The sequence below is a fragment of the Chiloscyllium plagiosum genome, chromosome 41, assembly GCF_004010195.1.
Source record: "Chiloscyllium plagiosum isolate BGI_BamShark_2017 chromosome 41, ASM401019v2, whole genome shotgun sequence".
Lineage (NCBI taxonomy): Eukaryota > Metazoa > Chordata > Chondrichthyes > Orectolobiformes > Hemiscylliidae > Chiloscyllium > Chiloscyllium plagiosum.
This window is the reverse complement of record NC_057750.1, coordinates 10974155-10988971: the sequence shown is the minus strand read 5'-3', so window position 1 is coordinate 10988971 and position 14817 is coordinate 10974155. Positions and strand designations below refer to the sequence as shown.

The window sequence follows — 14817 nt, the reverse complement described above, 5'->3', positions numbered from 1 at the left end:
GAGCTGCCAGAGGATGTGGTGGAGGCTGGTACAATTACAACATTTAAAAGGCATTTGGATGGGTATATGAATAGGAAGGGTTTGGAGGGATATGGGCCGGGTGCTGGCATGTGGGACTAGATTGGGTTGGGATATCTGGTCGGCATGGATGGATTGGACCGAAGGGTCTGTTTCCATGCTGTACATCTCTATGACCCTATGACTCTATTCTTCTAAATTCCAGACAGTATAGGCCTAAACTATTCAATATCTCTTCATACGACACACCCCACCTCTCTGGGATCAATCTAGTGAAAAAGTAGTTAGTGTAATCTATAGACCACCTATTATTAGGAAAGCTGTAGGCGAACAAGCTTGCAAGGATGTTACAAAAAGTCACAACAATAAAGTTGTAATGATTTGGGTCTTTAATTACCAAATATGAACTGGGATAGTAATAGCAAGAAGGGCCAAGACCTTCCCTGCATTCAGAAGCATTTTCCATTGCAGTATATTTCCAAACCAACAAGAAAGTAGGCAGTGTTGAACTAGTGAGAATGAGCCAAACTTATCAAGTGTTAGTTGGGGAACATTTAGGGGCAGTTATCATTGTATTATCAAGTTTGGTTAGTTATAGAAAAGGAAATAGAGCAGTCCAGTGTCGAAACAATCAAGATTGGGAAGCCAACTTAGAGTGAGGTAATGTTGAATGTTGACTAGATGATTCAGAATCAAAGATGGGCATGTAAAATTGTAACCAAATAGGGCAGAGGCGCTCTGTCAGTTACTTCAGAGGGCCAATACAGATATGATGGGCTGAATGGCCCCCTTCAGTGTTGTAACTATTCTATTAATGGTACCAATAATGAGAATCTTTGGTTGTGCAAATAGATTAGACAAGTTGGGAATTTTCTTTCTCCTCACACTGAACTTAAAGGAGAGAGCTAATGGTGTTCCAAATAGCGAGCATTATTTGATTATAGTAAATGCACAATAATGATTGTACAACGTCCAGCACCATTTGCAACTCTTCCGGTACTGAGAAAGCCCATGTCCAATGGCAGCAAACCTGGACAGCATCCAGACTTGGTCTGATTAAAAGAATACAAGAAACATTCACACCATACAGTGCCATGGAATAATCACTTATAACAAAAGACAATCTAAGCATTGGTTTTGACCAGTTATTGCACTGCCATTGCTGAAACCTCACTGTCAGGAATTTATCACTGACCAGAAACTGAACTGGTCAAGTCATATAAATGACTGTGGCTGCAAGAGCAGAGGGTAGTTATTCCACAGCATGTAGCTCAACTCCTGTCTCTCCAACGCCTGTTCTTCATCTAAAAGTTGCAAATCAGGAGTGTGATGAAATGTTCTCCACCAGACTGGATGGGTGCAACTCCACCAAACCTCAAAAAACTTGGCACAATGAAAAAGCAGCCTACTTTGTTAATAACTCAGCCACCAACTTCAACTTTTACTCACCTCACCACTGACACGTCGGCAGAAGTATATATCATGTACAAGATGCACTGAGATAACACATTAAGGTTCTCCCGACAGCACATTCCAAACCTACAACCTCCACCATCCTGAAGGACAAAGACAGCAAATGCATGGGAACACTGAGTCCTGCAACTTGGTCTTTCAGCCAAACACCATCCTGAATTGTAAGTATAGTACAATTCCTTCACGTCGTTACTAGATCCAATTTTGGAAGTGCACTCCAGACAGTACTGTGGGTATCCCTATACCCCAAGGACTGGAGCGGTCCATGAAAACAGCTCACCATCATCTTCGCCAGTGCAATTAAGTATGGGCAATAAATGCTGGCCTTGTTTGCAATGTTCCATAACCCGTGGATGAATAGAATAATAAGCATCAGTAACTAAAGAACAAAAGTTTAAGGTAGTGAGTGGAAGAAAATGAAAGAAAGAGATGATTTTTTGAATTGAAATATGGGGCTATTGTGTGGAATGCGCCAACTGAAATGCTAGTGAAAACAGATATAGTAGTCACTTCCACAAGAAAACTGGATGTACTTGAGAATGAAAGAAAGAGAAGTCTATAAAACTAATCTGATTTTGTTCTTTCAAACAGCTATGTTTTTTGCAGTAAGCACCTCAGGATATCCCACAGCACATTTCAGTCAATGAAGTGCTAATGGAAGAGATACTGCAGCCAGTTTGCACACACCAAGCTACCAAAAACACCAATAAGGTAGTGGATCACATAATCCCTTTCTTCAAACACCATGTTGGTATGGGATCAATATTGGTCAGGACAGCAAGACAGGCATCCTTATTCAAAACACAGAAGACCACTAGAATTCTGGTCTCTTTCCTATCGGAAGGATGTTGTGAAAATTGAAAGGGTTCAGAAAAGATTTACAAGGATGTTGCAAAAGCTTGGAGGATTTGAGCTATAGGGAGAGACTGAATAGGTGGGGCTGTTTTCCCTGCAGCATTGGAAGCTGAGGGGTTACCTTATGGAGGTTTATAAAATCATGAGGGGCATGGATAGGATAAACAGACAAGGTCTTTTCCCCGAGTTGGGGAAGTCCAGAAATAGAGGACATAGGTTTAGGGGGAGAGGGGAAAGATATAAAAGGGACCTAAGGGGCAACTTTTTCACACAGAGGGTGGTGCATGTATGGAATAAGCAGCCAGAGGAAGTGGTGGAGGCTGGTACAATTACAACATTTAAAAGGCATCTGGACAGATAGGTGAATAGGAAAGGTTTGAGGGATATGGACCAAGTGCTGGCAAATGGGACTAGATTAGGACATCTGGTTGACATGGATGAGTTGGATTCAAAGATCTGTTTCCGTGCTGTATATCTCTATGACTCAGGAGAAGAAGAAAGCGATTCAGTGTATTAAGTATTCTCTGCCACTAAATGAGATCATGGTTGATCAGGTCATCCTCAATTCCACTTTGCTGCTTTTTCTCCATAACCCTTGATTCCCTCACTGATTTTAAAAAATCTACACCAGCCTTGAATATGCTTAGCAACCTAGCCCTCTGCAATAAAACATTCCACAAATTTGATTCCCTCTAAAAGAAGAAATTCCTCCTCATCTCTGCCTCAAGTGGATGATCCTTTACTCTGAGATTATGTCCTCTAATCCTAAACTTTCCCACAAGGGGAAAGACATTTTCTGCAAATACCTTTTCAACTCCATAAATCTTAAGCAAAACGAGAAATTGCTGCAAACCCATAACAGATCTGGCAAAATAGAGTCAGAGCTATGCAGCACGGAAACACAGCCTTTGGTCCAACTTGTCCATGCCAACCAGATATCCTAAATTAATCTAGTCCCATTTACCAGCATTTCACACATATCCCTCTAAGTCCTTCCTATTCATATACCCATCCAGATGCCTTTTAAAAGCTGTAATTGTACCAGCCTTCATCACCTCTTCTGGCAGCTCATTCCATACACACACCACAAAGTATGAAAAAGATGTCCCTGAGGTTCCTTTTAAACCTTATCCCTCTCACGTTAAACCTAATGCCTTCTATTTTTGGACTCCCCTTCCCTAGGGAAAAGACCTTAAACATTCATCCTATCCATGCCCCTCATGATTTTATAAATCTCTATAATGTCACCCTCAGGCCCCGACACTCCAGACCCCAGCCTACTCAGCCTCTCCCTGCAGCTTCAACAGTCCAACACTGGCAACATCCTTGTAAATCTTTTCTGAACCCTTTCAAGTTTCACAACATCCTTCTGATAGGAGGGAGACCAGAATTGAATACAATATTCCAAAAGTGGCCTAACCAATGTCCTGTACAGCCACACAACATGGCTCCCAACTCCTATACTCAATTCATGATACTAAAGACAAGTGTGCCAAATGCCTTCTTCACTATCCTGTCGTGACTCCACTTTCAAGGAACCATGAACCAGCACTCCAAGGTCTCTTTGTTTAGCAACACACCCCAAGGCCTTACCATTGCGTGTACAAGTCCTACCCTGATTTGCCTTTTCAAATGCAGCACCTCACATTTATCTAAATTCAATGCCATCTGCCACTCCTCGGCCCAGCGGTGCATGTATGTGATCCATTCATGGCTACACTGGAGAGCCAAGAGAGAGGCTAGGGTCCTATAGCAGCCTGAGGCACTGAGGGTAGACCAGGAATCCAAAGCCGGAATTCCCAACGCATTAAAACCAGAAGCTGCAGGCTGTGAGAGAGGGGGCCAGGAAGGGAGGGGAGTGATTCAGTCAGCATGGTACCACCGAACTGGACCTTTGTGTCTATTTGAGCTGGTTCTCTGGGAACTCAGCCACTGCCACCATCATACTATGCTATGTGACCAGGCCTGACATAGTGGTAATGGAGATGGATGCTAGATGCTAAAGTTAACAGTGAGGGCCATCTGAAAGAGGTCTGCCACAGATTCAGCACTCTAGGGGATGCGTCTGCGGTACTCTGCAAACAAAGGGGAGGTTCTGTGGTTGAACCGAAAGAACAGAATTGCTCAACAGATCAAAGGGATTTCTCCTTGTAGATTCAAACACTGCCATGGCATCTGTTACAGCCACCTGTTACAACACAGTGGTGAACCCTTCTGTTAATTAAACCAAATTTGGGAGTTCTCTGTCACTCATATAATAAGGTTTCAACATATTCACATGACATACCCAATACATACAGGCAGTAATAAAACCAGCATCTTTGTTGCCAATCCCCACATTCGAAGAGCCTTTCATGCGAGTTATAATTGATTGTGCAGGTCCCTTCCCTAAAACCAAAAGTGGGGACCAGTACTTGTTAACCATAATGGATGTGTCTACCAGATTTCCAGAGGCAATTCCATTATGGAGTATTAAGGCAACAAGGATGGTAGAGGAGTTAGTAGCTTTCTTCACGCGGTATGGGCTATCCAGAGAGATTCAGTCAGAGCGAGGGTGTAATTTTAGGCTGTTTAAGGAAGTCATGGGCTGTTTAAGGAAGTCATGGATAGTTTAAGCATGCAGCACTTTAAATCAAGTGCATACCATCCTGAATCCCAGGAGCTTTGGAAAGGTGGCATCAGACCCTGAAGACCATGTGAAGAGCGTACTAAGAATTACCCGAATGATTGGGATAAAGATATCCCATTTGTAATATTTGCCATTAGAGATTCCCCAAGTGAATCTACTCAGTTGACTCCCTTTGGGTTAAAATTCAGACATGAAGAGAGAGGGCCTGTGAAATTAATTAAAGAGAAATTGACGAAAATCAGAGATCTCACTCTTGGGTTATGTACCTGAGGTGAGGAAGAGATTAAATTGGGTTGGTGAGTTAGGTAAACAGCACCTGACACATACGGCAAAAGTTAACCACATCCTTGTGCATTCCACGCCAGTAGAAATGCTTATGTACCTTAGCCGGAGTCTTCCTCACACCAAGGTGACCTCCTACTGGTAATCCATGCACTACCCATAGCACATCCTGTCTGTATGCTACCGGCAACACAATCTAGTGCACTTCTCCCTATTTCTCCTCTGCACTAACCTGCTGTTGGTCTCCATTTTCATCTTAGGATTCTATCTTTAAGATAATAACGCTCAGGAATACATTCGGACTCCTTTTCGGAGTGTGCGTCCACATATATATCTTTTATTGTCTCCTCTTTCTGTTGTAAGTTCATTAGCCTTTCAGGATTAAACACTTCTGCCTGACCCGCAGGTTTTTCCCACACCATTACATCAAACAGGGTGCCCGCTAACTGAACCTCAACTCATCTTTCTCTTTAGTCTTTGCTTCTTGCTGTGACTTATGATAGTGGGATCTTGTTAGTACACAGTCAGGGAAAATTCCAGGGTATTTTTCTTTTAACTCCTCAGTTCCCTGGTGTTTCTTTGGCTTCTCCACAACAAGGGGTATCACTCCCACCTTGGATCGTGCTAAATCATTCCCAAGAATAAACTGTATTCCTGGAACTGACACTCTGTCAGGGCTTTTGCCCAAAACGTCGATTTCGCTGCTCCGTGGATGCTGCCTGAACTGCTGTGCTCTTCCAGCACCACTAATCCAGACTCTGTCAATCACTCCCATTGTTACTTCCCCAGTCTTGAGTTGGCACTCCAACCTGCTCTTACATAGGGGAATGCTAAACTTCTGTCCATCGATCCCACAAATTACCACTCTTTCACAGAGGTGAAGTCTTTATAGAGATCAGGCACTAACTCCATACCCAGCCCCTGCTCAGGCTGTGCACTCTCCTGCAGCTCCTGAACTTTTTTTGGGGTTTCCTTTACTACTTTCAATAATGCCACTGGCTCTGTCTCTTTTACATCTTTTCCTACACTGCCTCTCTTTAATGACCAGCACTGTGACTTTAGGCGTCCCACTTTCTGGCAGTGAAAACACTTTTCCCAGTGCCCTTCTTAAACCAGTGGCACTATAATTTTCTGTGTCCCACTCCATTACAGTTGAAAACACCCGAGGCCTTTCACCTCCTTTCCACCGTCTTGGGCTTCTTTTTTAGCCTGTGGTAAAGAATTACCAGTGTGCTCTACTCTTCGTAGTGTAGAATCTCCCCTTCTGCCAATTTCTATCCTTCACAGGATGAAATTCTTGCCAGAAGTTAAATTTTGCCTTATGCACCAATACATATACATCTACCATCTCTGCTGCTCTTCTCACTTCTTGAACTTTCTGTTCATCCACATGAATTCTTATCATCTCTGGAAGTGAGTTTTTAAAACTCCTCCAGCAGAATAATCTCTTACAGCCTCATAGGTTTTACCTATTTTTAAGGCCTGCACCCATCTATCAAAATTACTATGTTTAATTCTTTTGAACTCAGCACAAGTCTGACCTTCTTTATGTTTCTGAACCTCTGTCTATACGCTTCTGGTACCAATTCACAAGCACTCAAAATAGCCTGTTTATATCTGCGTAACCTCATCTGACAGAGTTGCAAACATCTCACTAGCTCTGCTTAACAGCTGAGTCTGAACGAGCATTACCCACAATTCTCTGACCACTCCATCTGCCTCACCAGTTTTTCAAATTAAGTAAAGGAGATTTCGACATCTTTCTCATCAAAATGTGGCAATGTTTTAACATATTTGCATACATCACTACCTTCTCTCTTCATCTCCATCCTGTTAACTTGACTTTTCTGATTAATTTGTAACTTCTGAAGTTCAAATTCTCTTTCTTCTCTCTCTCTTTGCTCAGCTAAGATTCCTCTCTCTGTCTCTGTCTCTGTCTCTCTGTCTGTGCCTCGCTCTCTCTCTTCGCTCTCTCTCTTCGCTCTCTCTCTCATGGCTCTTCTTTCTCTTCCTTTATCTTCTAACTCCATTTTCCTCAATTGTAATTTAGGTTTTTTTCTAACTCTACTGCACTTGTCTGTTTCTCTGACACATCCAAGTGTTTGATGAACTCCGTTACAATTTCAGCTTTCCTTTTGTCCCTGGTTAGACCCAATTCTAACCTCTTTGCTAATTCTAAAAGTAAGTCCTTCTTCTGTCTTTCTAAATTTTCTTGACAAATTTGGGAATCGTCTTCGAACCCCAGAACCTCTTTAGCAATCTTAAGAGCCATTTCTCTCACTTTTAATTTAACCAACGACAAGAAACTGAAATTAAATAATTTATCTCACCTATGTTTTATTTAAAGATCTAGGACACTAATTGGCAAGTGTTTAAATCTGCTGGGCTCTTTTGTACCCCAAATCTATTCAGATCTGTCTAAACCTGTCCAAATCATGGACCCAAGCCCCCAAACTGTTACGACACAGTAGTGAACCCTTCTGCTATGACTCTACCCAGAAAAACGCACCTCGCTTCAAAAAAAGTTAAAATATGAGTAACAGAGAACTCCCAAATTCCACTATTTAACGAAAATAATATCAATTTAATATTTTTTATATGAAAAGGTACCTTTGGTAGAGAGCATTTGGGTCTGTCTCAATGGCAGTTACTCTGTCTGACTTTCAAACTGCCTGCCTTTTTATACTGAACTAGGAGAAAGTGAGGACTGCAAACGCTGGAGATCAGAGTCGAAGTGTGTGGTGCTAGAAAGGCTGCCTGACCAACTGTGCTTTTTCAGCAGCACACAATTTGACGCTGCCTTTTTATACCGCCCAATATCAGATTGTCTCATCGGTTCAAGTTTGGCAAGAACAATTAATTCAAAATCAATTGGGTTTTAGTATCCTGGGGCATAATTTAAATTGATTGGTTAGATTCGAATTGTTGTCAAAACAGCAACCAACTCAGGTATCTATTTCACAGCCAAATGTTACATATTTTCAATTTTCCAGTACACTCAGATTGCTAGTCAGTCATATGACAGGTGCTTGCAGCATTCACTCTCTCAAAAGGTACACGCCTTCAACTTCATAACACACCTAAGAGGGTAAATGGGGCCTTGGTTTACCAAAAGGACCTTTTACCAACAACCAGCAAAACGAATGTCATTTACAAAATACCCTGCATGGATTGCAACAAACACTACATTGGACAGACAGGCAGGAAACTAGCTAACAGGATACACAAACACCAACTAGCCATCAAAAGACATGACCAACTATCATTAGTATCCTTACACAGAGATGAAGGAGAACACCACTTCAACTGGGATAACACATCCATCCTCAGGCATGAAAAACAGAGACACGCGCGGGAATTCCTCGAGGCCTGGCATTCAAATTGGAACTCCAAAAAAACACAAACACATCGATTTGGACCCCATTTACCAACCTCTGAGAAAAAGAACTAGAAATGATATCACCTTATAGACCAAGATGCATCAATAGAATACGGGGCAAAACACCAGCGCTTCACTGGAGGCTCATTGATGATGAGGTCTGAGAACAAACCTACCAGCTCAGCGAGCAAACCTACAACCTGAATGTTTGCAGGAACTAGGAAATATAAATTAGATAGATTGGAGAAATTGGGTAATGTGGATAAATGTGAAGTTGTTCATTTTGGTAGAAAAATATCAGAATTCAGAGTATTATTTGAATGGTCATAGAATAGGAACGTATGTGAAAAGGGGCCTGGGTGTCCTTTTTACACTGTTTACTGAGAGCCAACATGCATGTACAGCAAGCAGTTAGGAAGGAAAACATTATGTTGGCTTCATTGCAGGATGGTTTGTGTGCAGGAGCAGAGAAGTCTTACTGTAGCTGTACAGGGTCTTAGTTTGATTACAAGTGGAGCATTGTGTGCGGATTTGGTCTCTTTACCAAAAAAAATACTTGCCATGGGGGAGTGCAGTGAAAGTGCACCAGTCTGATTCCTGCAACAGCAGCTTTTGTCAAATCAGAAGAGATTGGGTAGATTTTACTTGTGGACTGTGCTGAAATTCAGAGGAATGAGAGGTGATTTCATAGAAGATTTAAAAGTGATTACACAGATTGAGTGCAAGGGCTTCAGAACAAGGGGTCATAATGCAAGATATTTGATCGCAATTTTGGACTGAGATGAGGAGAAATTTACTTAGAGGATGCTGAACTCATAGAATTCTTTACAACAGATGGCTGTGGAGTCCAAGACACTATTTAACATTTCTACAGGCTAAACGTGTCAGTTGGAGAGAGCAGGAGTAGAGCGTCAAGCTACAGTATCAGCATGATCAAACTGAACGTTGGACTGAGCTCGATGGCCAAATAGCCGCATTCTGCTCCTATTTTCCATATTTCTAAATCGGGAAGACTCCGAGGAAAATGTTCCCAATGCTGGAAGGTTAATGAAAGTTATTGGCAAAAGAAGCAATGATGACATGAAGAGAAACCTTTTCATGCACTAATTGGAATGCTGTATCTAGAACTGTGGAAGAGACTGGATCAATCTTGGCTTTGAAGACAGAGTTGGATAATTATTTTGAAGAGAAAAGCTTTGCATGCCCCCATCGAAAAAGTGAATTTCTCTTGCAAGTAGTTGACATGTGCACAGTGAGCTGAATGTTCTTCTTTATTTAACTGTTCTACAATTCTAATCTGTGATTTTTGTGGAATAAAGTAAAACAATACTTCGTTAAAAGCTCAATATTCATAATCAGTACTGAGCAATCTTACCAACTAAATGGAAAACTTCTGCATTATATTAAAATATACAACTTGTTTGTATCAAATTTGTTGTTTTTTCCATTTCTACTTTGTGTGTCGTAATCTACTTCAAGCTCTGTAAAATCATGATGCTGATTGTGAGATAAGTATTGACCAGCTGATGGGAGAAATCCCATAGGGCTAGGGGATCCATTATATCCTTTTGGGGTCTCAGAACAACGCCTTTTCTGACAGATAGCATTCTTGACATGCAGTACCCCCTCAGTACACCACCAAAGTGTCACCCTCGTATACGTGCTGAAACCTTTGGCATGAGCTGAAGCCACAGTTTATTGACTCGGAGTTGGGAGTAAAGGTGACATTCAGGAAAAGGACTGAAGGATACAAGAATAGACATAACCTTGAGCCAAGGTACCAAGGTACCTCCGATACCAGGTACAAATACTCGTCTAATCAGCTTGTTCAGAGATTGGATTTCTGTTGATCCTGTATGATTTTTGCAGTTCTGCTCAATTGCAAACGGTGGTGGAGACAAGACTTGCTAACGTTAGTGTATGTGTAAGAAATGCATTGTATTTTTTTGTTACCAGTTGCCTATATCCACTCCTGTGAATGACTGAATTTAATTCTATTTGTTCAGGTCCACTATAACTCAGATGTTGATGTCCTTTGTATGTGAATCAGTCAGTCGGTCAGCTATTCGATTGTGGACTGTATCGCAGCCAGGCCAGTGCTGCCCTTGCTGAATGCTCAGATGCATCTACCATGACTTATTCCCTACACATTCTTCTAAACTGGAGGAACTGAAATACCTCATCTGGGGCAAGGGTTTGTTGCTAGATGCCCCTCAATCCAGCATGTCAGCTCTTGAGGCAAAGAGTGCACAGCAGTGGAGGGGATGCACAGGACTACTACTTACAAGAAAGTTGTCCAGTCTGACTTATGTCAGATCTAAAGCTCCTGTGCTTTCTGATTTATACTGACTCACGATCCTGCAGCATTCTGACTCTAACATTTCATAAGACCAGATTTTATGATCTTAAGTAGGAGCAGAAAAAGGCCATTCAGCCTATTTAGCCTGCTCCTTCACTCAATGAGATCATGGCTAAGCAGTGATCCTTAACTCCACTCTCTTGCCTTGATAGCTCATGATTCTCTTACTGATTAAAAATTTGTCCATCTCAGCCTTGACGATAGCCCTCTGCAGTAAACAACTCCACATGCCCACTACCCTCTGACAGCAGAAATTTCTTGTTATCCCTCTCTTTAATTTGCAACCCCTTAATCTGAGATTATACCCGCTAAGATTATGCCTGAGGTTCTAATAGCAGACATAGTCTTTTCATATCTACGGTGTTAAATCCCCTAAGAATTTTGTATGTTTTGTTAGGATTGTTCCCATTCTTCTACATTCCAATGCGTACATGCCGAACATACTCAATCTCTCCTCAAAAGGACAGTCCCTCCATATCTGATATCAGTCCCTGGACTTCCTGTAAAGCCAATAAATCTTTCTTTGGATAAGGGGCTCACAGTTTTCCAGTTGTGGTCTGACTAATGGCTTGCATAGTTTTAGCAAAACCTCCATTCCCTTTTAAAAAAATACCTTTTTTTTCTTTCAAATACCTCAATCACCTTGTCCCCTCCTAATCCTTGCAATCTTCTTCAGTCTTGCAACTCTACATTTCATCAATTCTGGCCCCTTGCGTGACCCTGGATTTGCAATAGTTCACCATTGGAAGTTATGCCTCCTGCTGCCTATGCCCTAAGCTCTGGAGTTCTTTCCCTAAACCACTCTGCCTCTCACTCCATTGGTTAAAAATGTTCATGAAAACTTGTATCTTTGACCAACTCTTTCATCACCTGACCTAATACCCCCTCGTTGCTTGTCACATTTTGTGTGAACCTGAGAAAACTTTGCTATGTTGAAGGACAATGTTAATGCAAGTTGTTCATGAATTATTATTGGTAGGTGTCCCAAGCTGCCTTCCTTGCTGTCTTGTGCCTGCTGAATAAGTATAAGAGTTGTCCACACATTCAAGTTCACTCATGGCTATGTTTCTCTCTCACATTTCATTTTGGCTTCAAACTTAAATTCAAAATCATCTCTTGTCACAGGTGCATATTCCAGTTGCTGTTATATTTTTTGCATTGTCTGTAACGAGCTAGGGACTAATACGCAGTTGTGCATGTGTGCATTGTGTTCCAGTGAGCAACATACATGGCTGCACAGAACAGCCAGGTCACATATGCAATATGACACTTGCCTAAGCACTGACCTAGCCAGACAGCATGGGAAGGTAGAATTGAACAGAGCTCTCAATTTTGCATCCTTAAATAGTGATGATTCCAAACAATGTGGGACCAAAAGAAAATGCAAACTCGTAATACATGTTGCAAGAGAACAAAGTAGTCTTCTGTCTCATCCTCGCCTACATTCTTTTGTGAAACATTTTCTGCAGTAGACAAACCGGTTCCGTCAATTTTAGTACTTTTGTAATAAAGAAATAATTCATACCTCGTATGTGCTCCAGGCTATTACAACAAGCCAATGTTCACATTCATCACAATACTTTTAAATTATCCAAATTATTTTGAAGAGCTGTGCACATTGAAGATGAAATGACCGTCATGCTACAAGAGAAAGTGAGCCAAGGCTTAACACTCTCACCCCTGTTTCAGGTTGTGGGTTCAAGCCTCACTCCAGAGACCTGAGCCACAATAACCTATGTAGCACTTCAGAAGGTGTACTTTAATGTCAGGGTTTGGTTTGACCCCTTGGCATCATGGTAGCCCACAAACCTACCAACACACTGAAACAGCTACTAAAGAACCTAAAGGACCCTGTGCCAACTACCAGCAAAACGAATGTCATTCACAAAATACCCTGCAAGCACTGCAATAAACACTACAGCGGACAGACAGGCAGGAAACTAGCTACCAGGGTATATGAACATCAACTAACCACCAAAAGACATGACCAACTATCACTAGTATTCTTACACACAGATGAAGAAGGGCACCACTTTGCCTGGGACAACACATTCATCCTAGGACAGGCAAAACAGTGATACGCACAGGAATTCCAAGAGGCCTAGCAATCAAACCGGAACTCCATCAACAAACACATTGGTAAATGGGGCCCAAATCGATCTCTGAGAAAAAAAAAATCAGAAAAGATATCACTCCCCTAAGAGACCAAGACACATAAATAGAAAGCGGGACAGATCACCAGCGCTTCACTGGAGGCTCACTGATGATGTTACCTAGCTTGGTGACAAAACGTCTGAGAACAAACCTACCAGCTCAGCGAGCAATCTTACAATTTGAACGTCAACCTGAGCCACAAATCTTCTCAAAAATCATATCCTGGAAACATGATCTTTTCTTACATCTGATCTAATGCCTTAAGTGTGTTGCCTAAAATTGGATACAATACTGCAAACTAGTAACTCATTCAACTTTCTCATAACTTCCTTGTCTTTGTACTCTATGCTGCATTTATGAAATCTAGGATCCCATATGTGCTCACACACCCCTGCTATTCCAGGTCCCTCTGGTCTATTTTAAAACTGTAAACTTCATTTTATATTGCCACTCTGCATTCTCCTCATGAAAATGAATCACTTTATGGAGAAGCACAGAATTACTGATAGCAATTTCTGGACATTCACATTTAAATAGAGGCTGATTCCACTTTCAGAGGAATAACAACAGCTGACAGTGCATGGAAGACTCCCACCTCAAAGTTTTCATTCAACCCACAAGCCATCTTGACTTGAAAATATCTCACTGTACTTGCATCAAAATTCTGGATTTCCTTACTGACCAGGGATGTAGATGTACAAGCACCACATACACTACAGAAGTTCAATAAGATGGCTCACCACCACCTTCACAAGGGTAAAAAGGGAGGTTGAACAAAGTGATACTGTCGCTGCATAAATAAATACTGAAAATAAACTGAAATCAAAATTCCCAACTAGAGTGCTGGGATTTGGATTCACATTCCAAATTATTAACAGACAATTTGTTTTAAAAAGTAATTATGGATTTATAAGTTATTAATTAAAAATACAGAAAAGTAAAGTTTATGTTATGTCATGAAGCAATCAGCACACCTAGTAAGGTTATGATATAATAATACAGTAAAAGGTTAGGAATTCTAAGTTATTAAGCGATCAATAGTTACGATATACACATTATGACAATCAGTAAAGTGTAAATTATGATTTATTGGTCATGAAGCAGAAAATACAGGAATATAATTACTCATAGTTAAAGTTTTGCAGCAATCAGTAAGTCTCGTTAACTTATGAGTTAAGTTAAAATGAAGCAATCAGTAAATCTAATAAAGTTATGATATCACGTTATGAATCACAGTAAAACTCTGATTGTATGTTTAGGCTAAGACACCCACTGACTAGCCAGACCCAGGTTCCCACCCCCTCTCCTGACCAATCAGCTGAAGATGGTCTGGAACCTCAGCCCGGTGTCAGGTCAGGGTCATTTTAACATTTGGTCAGGCGCTGGGAAGTTACTCACCCCGGTAGACAGGAGACACCGAGACACGGAGAGAGCAAGCTGAGCTCGGGAGACACGGCTGTTCCAGAGGCCACACCATCTTACTCCCAACTGCCTGACGACCGCCGCCATGTTTGCTGTCTGTCCGGCCACTGCCTGTCCCACATTATCACCGCCTTCTGAGGAAGAGCAAGAACAAGTGCGGGGGCCCCTGCATACGGACCGAACAACAGCAGAAGCCACAACAATTTAAATAGGAAAAGAATACGATCCAATTGCTGTAATTGTGTA

The 14817-nt window shown here is 41.5% G+C and overlaps 1 protein-coding gene across 1 annotated transcript in view; it reads right to left on the bottom strand.

Moving 5' to 3' along the window:
* Window positions 1–14783, bottom strand: part of bckdha (branched chain keto acid dehydrogenase E1 subunit alpha) — a 66316-nt gene extending 51533 nt beyond the window's left edge. The window contains exon 1 of the mRNA XM_043680936.1: window positions 14548–14783. Within this exon, the coding sequence (XP_043536871.1) occupies window positions 14548–14658 (111 nt within the window). The 5' untranslated portion in view covers window positions 14659–14783. The remainder of the gene's footprint in view (window positions 1–14547) is intronic.
* Window positions 14784–14817: the final 34 nt, after the last annotated feature.